This window comes from Sceloporus undulatus, chromosome 2 (assembly GCF_019175285.1).
Source record: "Sceloporus undulatus isolate JIND9_A2432 ecotype Alabama chromosome 2, SceUnd_v1.1, whole genome shotgun sequence".
NCBI lineage: Eukaryota > Metazoa > Chordata > Lepidosauria > Squamata > Phrynosomatidae > Sceloporus > Sceloporus undulatus.
Genome location: NC_056523.1, coordinates 113689817 through 113706200, shown reverse-complemented (window position 1 = coordinate 113706200; position 16384 = coordinate 113689817). Strand labels below are relative to the sequence as shown.

Below are 16384 nucleotides of genomic sequence, written 5' to 3'. Positions count from 1 at the left end.
GTGCTAACAAGTCTCCCTTGTTTTGACAGTGATAGTGTGTGGTGGTGATGATGATGATGATGATGATGATGATGATGATGATGATGATGATGATGATGATGATATGAGTCAGCTTCAGAGGCATGCACGCATTGTTTCTGAAGCCAAGAGAGTGTGACTTTCCAAAGTGCCTTTTCTGTGTGTTTTTGGTTCTTTAATGGTGATATTGATATCAGCAAGCCTCTGAGGCACGGCCAATGTAAATTGCTGTGATTTTTACAAACTCATGCACAGTGAAGAAAAAACAAAATCCCTTGACCAAGTACACACTTCTGAGAAGTACACTTGGTGCAAGAACGGTGAAACCACCTTGACATGTTCAATATGCATAGCCATGTTAAACCATGCTAAGTGTTAAACCCAAGGGGTTTGGTTATGAAATAAGCCTCTGAAATATGCAAGAGGCCACGTTAAGTAAAGCCATGTGAAATGCACAAATGTGCTGTTGTGTGTGTTTTGGAATGCAGGTTGGGGGTGTTTGGCCAGAAAGGTACCTAGAAGGAGAGGGCGGGCACACGCCTACTCCTCCCCGCGGGGCTTTGGAAGAAGCTCCGCCCCCGGTGTGCGGCTCCACCCTCGGATGGTGGAAGCTCCGCCCTAGCATGCAGCCCCGCCCCCGGAGAGTGGAAGCTCTACCCCCCGGCTTCGGCCCCCCGAGTTGTCTGAGGGACAGCAACCCGGCCCCCAGCTCAAAAAGGTTGCCTACCCCTGCCTTAGGGTGTCACCTGGTGTGGTTTGCACCCCCTAGTGATGGCACTGTTTGGAGAAGGAGGATTAAAACTTTGTCCCTGCTGAGATCCTTTCTTCCTTCCATTACATATGCCTAATTCAGGAGAAAGGGGCTGATTCAGATTGGGATGACCATAGGAGCAAAGCATATGAGCTAATGCAAGTCAAATGATATTACTGACAAATCTTAAATTATTGGTGTTCCTTCCTCCAGTTTTTACACATTTCATTTTTGAGCTTAATCCATCTTTTTTCATGATATGTTCTGCAGCTAGGTTAAAGAAGGTGGCAAAACACAACCTTGTCTGACCCCCTTGCCAATTGAAAGCCATTCTATTTCTCCATATTCTGTCCTAACAGTGACGTCCTGAGTATAGGAGTCTGAGCTGATGGGCCAGTTAATCTAAGTCCGTGCTTTCCTGGCCCAGGTGCCCACCTGGTTTGGTCCTTGGGTCGCCATGGGACAGGCAAGTGTTCACACACCCATCCCCATGATGACCTGGGGACCAGGACCAGCACACAGCTACTTACCTTGCTCAGTCCAACTGAGAAGCCTCCCAGTTGCCATGTTTGATGTGGAAACAGGGTGCCTGGTTGCAGCCATGTTGCCAGGTTCCCCGTTTCCATATCAGATGCAATGGCTGGGCAGCTTCTCAGCTGGATCAACAGCTGGCAAGGTAAGGAATATGGGAGGAGGCTATCTGAACAAACAGGTTTTGCTGTGGAATTTCTTTAAAACTCTGTGCAAAACCAGAAGTTAATTACTTCGAGGCAAAGGCTCTACCCTGGGGTCAAACTGGATCCTCTGGACATGTCTGGACAAGCAGGATTGGGCCTGATCCTGCCACAGGACTTTTGGCCTAATCTAGACAACACAAGGCCAGAGAGAAGCCAGGCCTTTTAGCCTATGTGGATGACCCCTAGGTTATGCATCAGGACAATAAAATGTTGTGGCACACTCATTTAGAATCATAGAATCATAGAGTTGGAAGAGACCACAAGGGCCATCCATCCAACCCCCCTGCCATGCAGGAACTCTCAATCAAAGCATCCCCGACAGATGGCCATCCAGCCTCTGCTTAAAGGCCTCCAAGGAGGGAGACTCCACTACACTCCGAGGGAGTGTGTTCCACTGTCAAACAGCCCTTACTGTCAGGAAGTTCCTCCTAATGTTGAGGTGGAATCTCTTTTCCTGGAGCTTGCATCCATTGTTCTGGGTCCTGTTCTCTGGAGCAGCACAAAACAAGCTTGCTCCCTCCTCAATATGACATCCTTTCAAATATTTAAACAGGGCTATCATATCACCTCTTAACCTTCTCTTCTCTAGGCTAAACATCCCCAGCTCCCTAACTCGTTCCTCATAGGACATGGTTTCCAGACCTTTCACCATTTGAATAGCCCTCCTTTAGACACGCTCCAGTTTCTCAACATCCTTTTTGAATTGTAGTGTCCAGAATTGGATACAGTATTCCAGGTGAGCCTGACCAAAGCAGAATAGAGTGGCACTATTACTTTCCTTGATCTAGACACTGTACTTCTATTGATGCAGACTGAAATTGCATTGGCCTTTTTTAGTGCTGCATCACATTGTTGACTCATGTTCAACTAGTGGTTTACTTGGACTCCTAGATCCTTTTCACATGTAGTCTCCTTAAGCCAGGTGTCCCCATCCTATATCTATGCATTTCATTTTTTTTGCCCTAAGTGCAGTACTTTACATTTTTCTGTGTTGAGTATAATTTTGTTAGCTTTGGCCGCCCAGCTTTCTAGTTTATTCAGGTCATTTTGAATTTTGATCCTGTCCTCTGGGGTGTTAGCTACTCCTCCTAATTTGGTGTCATCTGCAAATTTGATAAGTATGCCCCACTCATTTCTTTTAGAGTAATCCATAGTTTTTCATTATTTACACCAATGGTTTCCAAACTTTGGTCCTCCACGTATTTTGGACTTCAGCTTCCAGAATTCCTGATTATTGGACAATCTAGCTAGAGATTCTAGGAGTTGAAGTCCAAAACACCTGGAGAACGAAGGCTTAAGATACACAGTCAAAACCTTTGTTATAATCTGTGAAGTACATGACGATTTACTTCTGAAATTCTTTGGTATATTCCATGATCCAAAAGCATTCCTGTTCTTGGTTTATATTTCCCTTTGATTTCACAGATCTTGAGCAAGACATCTCTTATTCTATCTTTTTTGTTGTTCTCTTCTATTTCTCTGCATTGATTGTTACAGTACCTCTCTTTGTCCTTACACACAAGTCTCTGGACAGTTGCATTCAGGATTTTGACCTTATATCTGTCACCACTAATATTTTTCATTTATAAAATATCTTGCTCTGTATTTTGGCTGTTGTTAAAACCACCTACATCTGGCTCTGACAACCATAGCCAATGAGTGACCAAATAAAAGTCTAGAAATAGCTGAAATGGTCAAACCAAAAGATGAAAACCTTCTTTAGGTTTTTATGTAGGAAGTACTGTTCCACATCTGCCTGGCTAACAAGTTCCCAGGTTCACAAGCCTGCTTGGAAAGACAAGTGTGCACTCCATCAGCCATTATGAAAGAGATAAATGCTACCATTAATTAGAATGTGTGTATATCTAGCAAGGCTAGATAATAATCTCTTAGGAGCACACTCATAATTGAACCTTAACTCAATGATGTAATAAACTGCCATCCTCTATAATGATTGTGAACTGGAAAAATGTGGAAGAAACTGGATGATCCAGACAATCCAGTTTGTAAAGAAAAGAAATTAATAGCAGGAAAGGGGGAAAGGAGTTTTGAAGGAAGGTGTTCCTCAACATTCCATATGAATATGTTTTGACAATGTGACCAGCTTTCATTTACCTGCCTCATATCATGTGCTATCATTCAAGTTGCTATAATTTTGGCCCCTGAAACAGATTATTCACTGAGCTCTGCCCCCAGTTGTTCTGAAGATATTTCTGCTATTTCTAGCTCTCATGTTCTGCATTTATGTACATGCCTGCTTTCTATATAGAGTAACAGAACAGAAAGGACAATGGCTGGAAATGGATGGTACCAGCAAAGTATCTTCCTAACAGGTTTTAGTAGCTCTGAGAGGCCACTCTGGGAGTTGATGAACTCTTGTAGATCCATCCAAGCCTCCGGTTTAGGAGATTATCACACAGAGGGGAAGGACAAAGTGGATTGCTCCCATGCTTATCCTGTCCCATTTGCACAGCCAGGGCAAAGATTATCACACGCCCTGCACTTTTCTCATTCTTTTCCCATTGGTGAACTGTAATGGACTTGTCATTTGGTATTAATGGAAACTCCTGTTAATACCAAATGACAGGTGTCCATTACACTTCACTGATGGGAGAAGAATGAGAAAAGCACGGGGTGTATGATACTTTGCCCCGATCATGCGAACGGGATGGAATAAGGATGGGAGTAGGGATGTAAAGAATATTCTCCAAAAATCGAAAATTAGTAGAAATATGTCTAATTTGAAAATTTCGAAAGCATTTTATAGAGAAGAAATTCTGATCACTTCTCGATCATGAGTAAGAATTTTGATTTTTAATCATTTCCAAATGAAGAGAAGAGAAGAAACTTTCAGCTGACAAATTCAACCTACAGGATTTGGGTACAGTGCGCCCGCGCCATACGCGGGCGCACCATACGCGGCCTTGAGCATACGCGCTCAAGCCGCGGGGCACGCGCGGGGTAGAAGGGGCGGCGCGTCCCATTGCGCCCCGCATGTGCATGCACCGCCGCGCCACTGCGCACGAGCCCCATTGTTTCCAATGGGGCTCGAGCATAGGCAGAATTCGCCTTACGTGGAGGAATCCGGAACAGATCCCCCACGTAAGGCGAGGACGGACTGTATTTTGCGTAAGAAATGCTACCATCCATCCTGGGTTTTACCAGAGGCTATTTCCTTTGTTAGGGTGATTTCCCCCCCCCCCATCTTTTCTCACTCACAGCTTTACTTTGAAAAACAAAAGAGAACAAAAGGGAAGGCATTTTATGTGTTGGTGGTAGATAAGACATTCTGCCCTTTATGCCATGCTCTTTTTGGATGCATCATACACTCTATTCAGGATATTTTAACTCTCCTTGCCATATCTATATAAATGCAAAAATAAAACGTAGGTTTGCCTTAGCATCACCTTGAGAGGCTGGAGAGATGTTGTCATGCCCTGCCTCTGAGGCTGAGAAATGTGCACTCTCCTTGCCAATTTTATTATTATTATTATTATTATTATTGCATGACCTTAGCTCAACATGGGAGAAAAGTGCTGGTCATGCCCTGCCTCTGAGGCTGAGAGAGTGTGACCCTCACAAAAGAGAAGAAGGGGCAGGGTGGGGTGCAATGGCAGGAATTCTGCCATGATGGATAAAACCTAGCATTCGAAGGGATTCCAAGAGGTCATCCAACCCCCCCTTCTACCATGAAGGAATACCTAGGAGTTGGAGTTGAAGCTGAGAGCAAGTGACTTCCCCAAAGTCAGCCAGTGAATTTCTATGGTGAACTGGGAGGCTAGAATCCTGATCCCAGCTCAGCCATGTAAATCCACAGGGTGACACTGAGTAAGTCACACTCTCTCATTCATGGATATTCTGCTCTCTCCTTGCCAATTATTATTATTATTATTATTATTGCATGAGCTTAGCATCACCATGGGAGAGGTGCAGAGTTGGAGTTGAAGCTGAGAGCAAGTGACTTGCCTAAGGTCAGCCATTCCCTTCTCCTTTTGTCTCTAGTCTCTTTAGATTGGAAGCCTGAGGGCAGGGAAATGTCTAACAGTTTGTAAGCTGCTCTGATAGCCTTTTGGCTGAAGAGCTGGGCATAAATTATTATTATTATTATTATTATTATTACATAACTTGGCATCCCTGGGAGGGTGCAGAGTTGGAGTTGAAGCTGAGGAGCAAGTGACTTGCCCAAGGTCAGCCAGTGATTTCTAGGGTGAACTGGGAGGCTAGATCCTGATCCCAGCTCAGCCATGTAATCCACAGGGTGACATGGGTAAGTCACACTCTCTCACTCATGGATATTCTGCACTCTCCTTGCCAATTTTATTCTTATTATTTTATTATTATTATTATTATTATTATTATTATTGCATGACCTTGGCATCACCATGGGAGAGGTGCAGAGTTGGATCCCATGTATTCCTTCATAGCAGAGGGGGGTTGGACTGGATGGTCCTTGAGAGTCCCCTCAATTCTAGGATTTCTTGTTGGGCTTCACAGTTTATTTGTTGAGACTGGGCTTTTTTCCCCCTTTTGTGTGTGTGCCTTCAGCTTTTTTAAAGCATGTTCTTTAAACATCTGCCAAACTTCCTTTTGACATGGCAATTGAGTTTGAAATGCAAAGTAATTAGCGTAATTATTTGACTTGTCTTTTATTGTCATTCGAGAAATCTGTGAAAAATATTTCGCTAGCTGCTGGAAGGGAGAGAAGAAATCACCTTTTGAAAGGGGGTTTTGTGGAACAAATATTTTTTAAAGAAATTCTCCTCATGTTCTCAATGAACGAGAAGAAAAACATGGGTTTCTCCAATCACTAGATGGGAACAATCTGCTTTGCTCTTGTCCTTACCCTCAGTGTGATAATCTCCATGATCTCTGATGTCAGTGAACAAGATGGAGGAGATGACAGTGGGCGACCCAAATCAGCTAAAGGTTGGTGTTATACTTTGTCAGATCAAGGTACGCTCTTCCTCAAAGATCAGCCAGTTAGAAGGTGCATAGTTAGTGGAGCTAGCATGACACAGAACCCACTTTTATTTAAATGTGCCAGGGTTATTGTTCAGTCATTTTGAAGTGGGCATTTTTCATATATATCTAAGTGAAACAAAACAAAACAAAATCTTGGCTCAAATCATGTGCTTTTTCCTCACCCTTGCATGTAAGCTAGTTTCTTACAAATACAGAAAATGGAACAAAAATATCCTTTTCTCATTCTTAGCATCTTATTGCCTTCCTCTGTTTCATTCTGCCTGACTTTTTCATAAGTAAATGCATGAAACTAACAGTATACCTTTGAACATCTTATGACGAAGTTCTACATGTGCCATGTAACCATGGAAAGATTTTACACAATGCTTATTCTTCATTTAGTTGTTTCATCTTTCAACTTAAACACTAATTACAACTGCAAGATGAATGCAGCATGTTTATGCAACTCATGAGAGGCTACACAAAAGAATTCAATCCAGTCTATGGTATTTATGTTGTGACATACAATTATAAATGCATACTTTGCTTAGCAAGAGTGTAAGTGAAATATTAATGGGTTTTCTTGAAAAAAATAAGATGAATTGCAATGTTTCTAGAAATCTGTGCTTAACGTATAATCAATAAAACTAAATGGGAAAATATATGGCTGGATTCCAAAACAGTTCACACTAACATTAATTCAGCAACTCCTGGGGTATGCCCTGTACTTTTTTTTTACACCACAGTCCATCTTTTCTCATAGTATGGTGTACTGGAGGACCCCTTCAAATATGGGTTACAAAACACCACTTCTAACACAAGCCACTGCATCCTCCAAAGAACTCGTGGCCAAGAAAATGTTGGCATATTTGTAGTCCATATTGTGACATTGTAAACTGTGTTAATCTGAAGGTCATCACAATTTTACATTCTTTTCATCTCTCAAGGGAGATGGGAGGAGGGAATATTTGAAGAGAATTTACTGGCAGGTGGGAGAGAAAATGTTCACATTGCATGTATCTGATGATTTGATGTATGTTAGAGTGGGATTCCTTGTACACACCAATGTGGGAGGCCCTTGATGCAAAGTACACATTATGTACATTAGTAGGCATGTGAAACTCAGCATTAGTAGTAGTGATGATACTACTAGTCAACATATTAGTAGGTACTAAAGAAATATAATTTCTAAAAGCACATCTCATCATAAATTTCTAGTGATGAAAATGTGAGAAAAAATAGATTCTTGGTAGAGGATTTTAGCAGAAGGTGCAGCCATTAAGGATTATCATTCCTAATTAGAGTACCTGTCAAGAACTGCTGTTTCCCACAGCAGTTCAGTGAACCAGTCTTCTGTGTTCCAAACAGTTACACTTTATTCTAGTAACCACAGTTATTAGCAGGAAGATGTCTACAGATAGAACTGGTATCATTTCCATACACCAGCCTAATATTCTCTTTATCCCACCCTACAGTTTTGTTGGCTTTTTTACCATTTGCGATGCAGTGGCTCAGCGGTTAAGACACCAACTATATGTGGGACATCCTAGTCCTAGGCATGATATATGGTCTATGAGGACCAACAACTTACCTACAGCGACGGGATGTCCCCATATACCATATGAGACACCTTACAAGGCTGTTATATTAGTTTTACATGTCCACTGAGGAAGACGCTTCAGTCGAAACGCGTTTGGTCTATGTTTTGTATCTTTTAACTGTAATGGGCACACTGTGTTATCCCTCTTAATTTGGTCTTTATTGTGCACTGGTATTTCGTGTGCTTAATACCTTCTCATGGGATTTGCAGTTTCCCAGCCCAATACTGACTGGTTATTTTAGCCTTGTGTGTGTTAGGGCGTGGCTCACAGGCCAGAACAAGCCTTTTTGTATTCAGTATATTATATACTCTTCACTTTGCAAATCTTTTTTTAAAAAAAAAATACCTTTGTAGCATTTGAGTGCAACACATTGTCTTAATAAAATTGTTGAGTGTTCTATGTTTATCCCCCCTAAACTTTTTGTCCATTCATCCATTTGTTCTAGTTTAGGGCATCACCTCGAAGTTCTTTCAGAGCCCTTTCTAATAATTAACTGAGTAAAACAAGGTTGTGTTCTTGCTCCAACTCTATTTACAGTCTTTTTCAGCATGATGCTCCAAAGGGCTACGGCAGATCTCGAAGAAGACGGCATTTATATACGCTACGGTACTGATGGTAGCTTGTTTAATTTAAGCCATCTGAGGGCTCACGCCAAGACTCTAAACTATCTAGTCCGTGAGCTGCTTTTTGCTGACGATGCTACCCTTGTTGTCCATACGGAAGCAGCTCTGCAGCGCCTAACATCTTGTTTTGCTACAGCTGCAGAACTCTTTGGGCTGGAAGTCAGCCTGAAGAAAAGGGAAGTTCTCTACCAGCCTGCACCACAGGAAGAACATTACTATCCCCACATCACTGTAGGCACATCTGTGCTTAAGTCCATCCAGCAGTTCACCTACCTGGGAAGTATCATCTCCTCAGATGCCAAGATTGATAAAGAGATCCATCACAGACTAGCAAAAGCATATAGTGAATTCGGAAGGCTTCACAAAAGAGTCTGGAGTAACAAACACTTGAGGCGAAGCAAAAAAAAAAATCAGTGTGTATAGAGCCATTGTACTGTCTATTCTCCTTCATGGGTCTGAAACATGGGTCACCTATCACCAACACCTATGACTCCTCGAACGCTTTCATCAGTGCTGTTCACGCACATTTCTAAATATACACTGGACTGACTATGTGACAAATGTTGCTGTCCTTGAGCAAGCAGGGATCACCAGCATTGAGGCCATGCTATTGAGGATGCAGCTGCACTGGGCAGGACACGTTTCTAGGATGGAGGACTATTGCCTCCCAAAAATAGTATTCTACGGTGAACTCGCCACGGGTCAGCGTAAGAGGGGTGCCCCAAAGAAGAGATATAAGGACTCCCTTATATCTCAGGCTTGGCCAAATTGATCACCAACAATGGTCTGCCCTGGTCTCGCATTGGGAGGCATGGAGACTCACTATCTGCGATGCTGCAGCCTTTTTTGAATGCTCACATCGTACGAGTCTCGAAGAGAAATGACAATGCAGAAAGAACCACAACTTGGAAACATCACCCAAGGAGACATTCTGCTGTGCTTTCTGCAACCGGATTTGTTTATCTCGGATTGGCCATTTTAGTCATCAACGTGCTTGTAGAAAGCACGGGATGAGTCCTTCCTGAATCTTCATTCACGAAGAAAAGCCAGAGTGAGAGAGAGATACACAAACGCCTAAAGTGATGTGTAATGATACCTTCACACATAACTCCCTATTAGATGGGCTTGATTCATACAATCTTCCATTCTTCAGCCTACTTTTTACAGAGAGAAGTAACAGGCGGAATTCTTGAATCCCACATTATTATTGTTGCTGTTTTAAGGCAATGATATTAAATACAGTGTGGCTATGGTTATTAGTAATTTTAGTAGGATTATTTAGTTACACTTTAATAGTAGAATAATACTTTTTTCTCTTTTTTATTTTTCTTTTAATTAAAGTCAGGATTTGTGGTTATTGTGTATAGTTCCATGTCTTTTTTCTCACATTTTCTCTCTCTCGCTCGCTCTCTTCCTTTCCTTTATTATTTCTTTTTTGTTTGTTTGTTTTCTTTTTTTCCTCACTCCAGTTTCTTTATCTTTGATTGTATATTATTTTGATTCTAAATTAGATTGTTCGTGTTAAAAAATAAAATTAATCTTAAAAAAGATAGTAATCTCATTGTTAAACTGTAGTCTTTGAGAGGCATTCACCTTACGTCTGACTAGAGAGAAATTGCGTACAAATGTCCATTGTTAGAGATAATTCAGATAAATGATATTGTGCTTTAAAGCAAAGAATTGATTGCTACCATAGATATGGAGTGCTATAAGTATGTCCATGAATGCTTTGAGTAAACTCTTGGGCAGAAGAAACCATTGGCTAGATCTGGAAGGAATAAAGGTGTGCCTTCATTAACCATGAAGGTAACAGGACTATTTCTGATTCTTTTCCTAGCAAACTGCTGCTTCTTTTTAGGTAAGCATTGTGGTATGATCTCTAAATCTCCATAGGTAAGGAACACTTTATACGTTCCTCCCCCCGCCCCATCTCATTGAAAGGAAACCATAAGATAATAAGTCTTTGGCAATATATAAGATTTTTCCACTTTGGGACACATACAGTATGTATGTGACTAATATACCACCGTCTGTCTGATGAATTTATCTGTGATTAGGAAAATGAGGGTGCTGAGGTAACATTCTTCATACTGGATCCTGACTTGGTCATACTTCAGGTTGACCTACTGAAGTAAGTAGGAGGCTTACTATAACTGTAGTGTTTATCACACAGGGACAATTGGAAGTATAAATGGTGATTAACCCATCAAAATCACACATTCGCAATTAACATTTTCACACAATGTCACATTCAAAGTGCAATTATCCTGGGAATATCCTGTGATAAACGTGCAATTGTGCTAGTGGTTTTCACATGACATCGCAATGAAAAGCGATTAAAGTGTCATTATCCATGAATAACCAGGCAATAAACAGCAACAAACCATTCACAGGATTTTCCAGTGAATTTTGATTTGTTTTGGTTTTGCTGTTTATTGCCTGGTTACTGCCTGGTTATTCCTGGATAACGGCTCTTGTATGTGGAAATGTTAATCATGTTTTAATTGTGTTTTAATCATGTTTTAATCTTGATTGTATGATTTTGATGGGTTAATCACCATTGAAACTACCAATCCCCCCCCCCCTTGTGATAAACTCCTATGACTCAGTCTGGCTCCACATCATTAACTCCACACATAAGGTGCGACGGTCATTTGCCCCAAGGAACAAACACAGTTATTAAAAACTCTTTGAGCTGACTCCAGATTCTTTTGCACTTGGCAAGCAGATTTCCTGAGCAGAAATAAGGGCAGAATGATCCAACAGGCAAAAATGGGAAGAAATTAGTCTTAGAAAATCCCCTTCCCACTACAGCCCCCAGTGCCACTTCTTTCCTCCAGGAGAGGAAGTGTGAGACTCAGAAGGACGGTAGAAACAATGAAGATGTGCTTCTACCCCATTCCACTTGAGGAAATGCTCTGCTGGCTAGAAAGGGCACTTCAGTCCATGGGAGAAAGATTCTGGATTCAAGCCTGCAATAGTTAAAGTGGAAAAGCCACTGAATTGATGGCCCTACCCTACCCTGGCCACATAAAATGTAATACTTCTACCCACTGCAGCAAACAGATTGCTTTAACATGGGGTTAATTATTACAACATCTTTGTCAACAATATATGGCTCTAATATTGTGACAATATTGTTAGTGTTTGTTGTTGTTTCTTTTTTTAAAAAATCTAGGAGTAAAAAGAGTAGCAGTACCAGTAGCACAGCTGTGGTAGCACGGCATCAATATGGCACTTTCTTAAGCAACATGGTGAAGAAAACAGATTCCTCCTGTCACAGGGAGTTTGCAATCTAAATTATCAATTCAGAATTATTAGCGTAACATTTCATCAGCTAGAAAATTTCTTTTTACATGTTAGGAAGTGAACAGAAAAGACTGATCCCAAAGAGTTTGCTTTCTGTAAAGATGTTTTCAATTCCTGGCAATTAGTCTTTGAACTCACTCTTTGAATCTGTCTTTGAAATTCCAACATTGGCTTCTGATTGAAAAGTGAGAAATGCAATAAAAATGGAAGACATGTTGAACATGCCCAACTATTGGAAGTGTTTAATGGTTTCTCAAATTATTTTTCAGGTGCTGGTGTTTCAGTAAAGGTCAGTTCATGTATTTGGCATTAATACATTTTTACATATATATTTTAAAGTAATTGTGTTCACTTCTGCATATCAGTAATGAAAATAAAAGTGGATCAGTAGTGATTAATGAAACATAGCAGTTGTTTGAAGAATATAGCCACTGTTTGAAATACTGTTTTCCCTGCTGTTAACTTCATGCCCCCATTAAAATGAACAGCAATACAAATTAATCCCCCCTCCAGTAAATTCAGCACAATAGATTTTGCTAAATGGAATAGCTGAGCATCAGGTGGAAACTACAATTACATCTTTTGTCTAACAAATGGAAACTAAGCTAAAATTTATCAAATATACCCTACTGGCTTTGCCCTGGACGCAGTCTTGAAGATGATGCTGACTTTTCTTAGTGAGCAAATACCCAGGTGAAAAATGACATGTCTGGGGCTTAAATGCATGAGGGAAAATTAGAGCTGAGGGAAACAAGTGAAAAATTGATGCTGAAGAATATGTAGAAGGAGACATGCTCAAGAGCAGGTCTATTTGTATACCTAGAAAGAAAAAGACTCTGTTGCATCTCTAGTAAATGCAATGCTATGCATGTCAACTAAGAAGCAAACCTCATTCAGGTCATTGGATCCTAGCAGTGCATTCACTAGTTTAAAACCCTGACCTGACATGCATATCATGATATGTTCCAGTCCTTTCTTGCATAGACTAAGAGCTGCCCCAACCAAAATGTTGGAAAAAAGAAGTCAAAACTTCCATATCCATGGTGAAGACATACAAAAACAATCCCTCTTTATGGAGGATTGTAAAGCAGTTTTTCATTTCTTCATTTAAACTATGGATTTCTTGGTTTTTGTTTGTTTGTTTTTTGTAAATAAAATCCAGAAGTGAAGAAGTAAGAAAAGCAGAATGTGAAGCAATTTATTTATTATATTAGCCACATAAAGAAGCTTACAGAAGTTACTAGCTTCAAAATCATTTATTAGTCTACTGAGGTGCTGATAACTGTAGGTTCTGTTCTGGTCATGGAAGATGTGTCCCATTTCCCATGGGCAGAGTTTCATTGGCCTAGTAAAATGAGTGTCTTCTTCTTAAGTGGGTGAGGGAAGACTGTGCTGACCCTTCTCTGTCAACTTTTCTGTCAATTCCTGGTTGGCTGTGGCTACCAGTGAGTTGTCAAATAATTATTTTAAACTCCCAAAAGTGTTTGCATGAAAATATTATTTTTAAATGCACATACATAAAAAATAAATTATGTAGAAAAAAGTAAATATCAGTGAGGTGGGGATGAGTGGGTACCTTTCTGAAAGCCTGGTCTTTCTGATCTTAAATCAGATTCTCTTCTCCCCTCAGGCTAGGGTTGCCATTTCGTCCGGTTGGCCAAGTTATATCCCGACTCTGGCTATGCCACCTGGTGGCCGTTGGGTTCATTATCAGGTTCGGAATCCCAGCTTTCATGTTAAAAGAAAGTAAGTCACTAGCCATTATAAAACCAGACATGAGTCCAAAAATGGAGGCTGTGTTCTACTCAGTTTCATGAGAAAGTAAACCTCAGTCCCTACCACTGTTAATAATAATAATAATATGTTTTATTTGTATACCGCTTTTCCTATGATCAAAGCGGTTTACAGCATACATATCCTATTTTTTCCTTCTCTTCTCACTAATTCTTCTCTCTTGTGTCGGAGGGGGGAGTGGACATAAACGTCCGGTTGGAGGGAGCTCTTGGAACTCGAGGGTATATCCCCTGTGGACGATGTTAAGAACCCACGAGTCCTGTTATCGAAGCCCAGGTTTAACAAAGGGCCTCAGAATGTCCAAAAAGAAAAGGGCGAAGGGGAAACGAAGTGCGCTGCGCCCCTTCAGGTCTCTCTCTTCCCCTGGTCGGTGTCCTGCCGGCGGGACTGCGGTACCGAGGGCGGGAAATGGCGACGGCCAGAGGAGGAGGAAGACGTGCGAGGGATAACGGCGCCTCGTGAGCCTGTTTGCTGAGGCTGTCGATCTTGAGAAAAGGAGCCCTGGGACTGACCTTGCGGCGGCCAAGGAGGGTGCCTCCTTCTGAGGGCGAGATGGGGGTGGAAGACATCCGTGCTCTTAGCCGCAGCCTTCATTCTGAACTGCGGTTCAGACGCTCGTCAGTGTTGGCGTGGAAAAGGCTGGACTGTCCAATGGCATGTCCCAATGGCCGATTTAACGTTGGCGTTGAGGTCAGATCCTCCCAACCAGGCATGCCGACGCAGCGCTAGAGATGCTGCCATGCTCGCCGGCAGTCGGCGACGTTCCTGGAGGCGGTGATGATCCAACCCTATCGAGTGGGCCTCATCACGGATCTCCACCAAGCGACGTTGGACATCACCAGGAACTCAGGGACGATGGGCGAAATCCCTCCATCAAGGCCTGGATGATGCCCCCCATACAGGCATTGTAATTTATAGCCTTCACGATGAGGGCGGCCGAGGAGTAGGCCTTCTTCGCTCGCCAGGCCATCGATCTTTTTAGTAGCCTCTCGGTCGGCCGGGGAAGTCGCTTGTTTTGGCACAAAGGTTGCTGGTGCCCCTTCAACAATGGCCGAGTTCGGCTTGGGATGGTCGGTCAACCACGGACAGGCCGGTGAGCGATCCGATACAGCGTTTCGACCTTCTTGGAGGAGCGGCGAGCGAAGTTGGAGCATCCCATGACCTCTGCACGATGGACTGCAATGAAGGCAGCATCGGGATGCATGGTGTGGTGAACAACACGACCGGACTCGGCGTTCTACCGTTTGTGGCCCTCCTCTTCAGGCGGGGAAAGCTCGATGTCAAGAGTCCGGCACATCTTAATGATGTGCTCGCTGAAGGAGCGAACATCATCGGTAGGTGTATGAGGAGCCCGGGTGATGCATCTCCTGCGGCGAGGGCGGTCGGATGGGTCGTCCTCTCCGTCCGAAGGTTCCCGCGATGGAGGCAGGGGATCCTGATCCGAGTCGGAGTCAGATGTCAGGGGAATGTCCGTCACCCCTGACTCGGGATGGGGTGCGAGCCGGAATTTGTGGAGCCGGTGGCTCGGAAGGCGGGCGACGAGCACACCGAGGACAGGCCACAGCCTGGGAGGATGATGGTTTGTCTCCTTGGGAAATCGCAGGTCGCAAGTTAAGCCTGGTGAATTCCCTGAAGGCCTTCTCCTTGGGGACCGACAGTAGATCTTTGAGTTCGGTGTCAAGAACATGTCCGTGGTCCAGCCCCCACGGCTCATCGGTGTCAGAAAACGGGGCAGCCTCCTCCTCATACGAGTGGACAGAGAGTAGAGAAGGCTCCCTCTGAGGAGAAAGTGGTTCCTGACGGCGGCCAGATCTTGAGTCGGCGGAGAGCGGTGTGGGCGGCACCGTGGTCGCATGTACCGTGGTTGGCGCCTCAGGGCACGAGGAGGTCCCCTCCGAGGTCTCCTTAGAGGGGGAGCGTTGCTTGCGCGACGCATGCTCCGCTGACTTGGCTGGATGCTCCGACCCGGATGTCCTTGGTCTTAGACTTGGACTGGACTTTTTGGTGGAGCTGCCTCGGTCATCTCGGTATAACGCCTCTTTTGGAAGACGTCGGAGTCACCGCCAGGTCTTCAGGCGGGAAGAAGGGATTGTCCGGCAAGTCATGCAGGACAGTGGGTCCCTTGGAGTGGGTCTTGGCTGGCTATCCTCTCCGATGGTGCCACCTTAGCCGAGGAAGACTCCTCGTCCGGGCAACCTGGGAGCGTGTCGGGATGCTTCGACGACGCCTTGGAGGACGGTAGCGAGGCGGTCCGGACCTCTGCCTCCTGACGCTCTCCGAGCGCGAGCCCCCGGGGACGGCTCCCCTCCCGGATCTCTCCCTGGGCTCGAACCCTCAGTCCCCGAGGTTTTCTGGGGGCGCTTGGAGGGTTCGTCGGTGACATGGGTCTCGGGGGACCATGGGTCACATCGGAGGTGGTCGGAGACCGTGTCCCGGCCGGGACAGAGACCACACTTGAAGCGCTGGCCCGTGAAGAAGACGCAGGCGGAGCGGCCGGAGGGAGCAATGAGAGCGGGGACGCCCTCCCGACCTTTCCCAGGGCAAAAGCCGAAGTGAGCCGGGACTCCCGGTTCTTCCTGGCGTGGAGGG

At 43.8% G+C, this 16384-nt stretch overlaps 1 protein-coding gene across 1 annotated transcript in view; it reads left to right on the top strand.

Moving 5' to 3' along the window:
* Positions 1-11991, top strand: part of LOC121920389 (interleukin-12 subunit beta-like) — a 24987-nt gene extending 12996 nt beyond the window's left edge. Inside the window, exons 7-8 of the mRNA XM_042447523.1 lie at positions 6356-6493; positions 11871-11991. Coding sequence (XP_042303457.1) covers positions 6356-6493; positions 11871-11991 — 259 coding nt within the window. The remainder of the gene's footprint in view (positions 1-6355; positions 6494-11870) is intronic.
* Positions 11992-16384: the final 4393 nt, after the last annotated feature.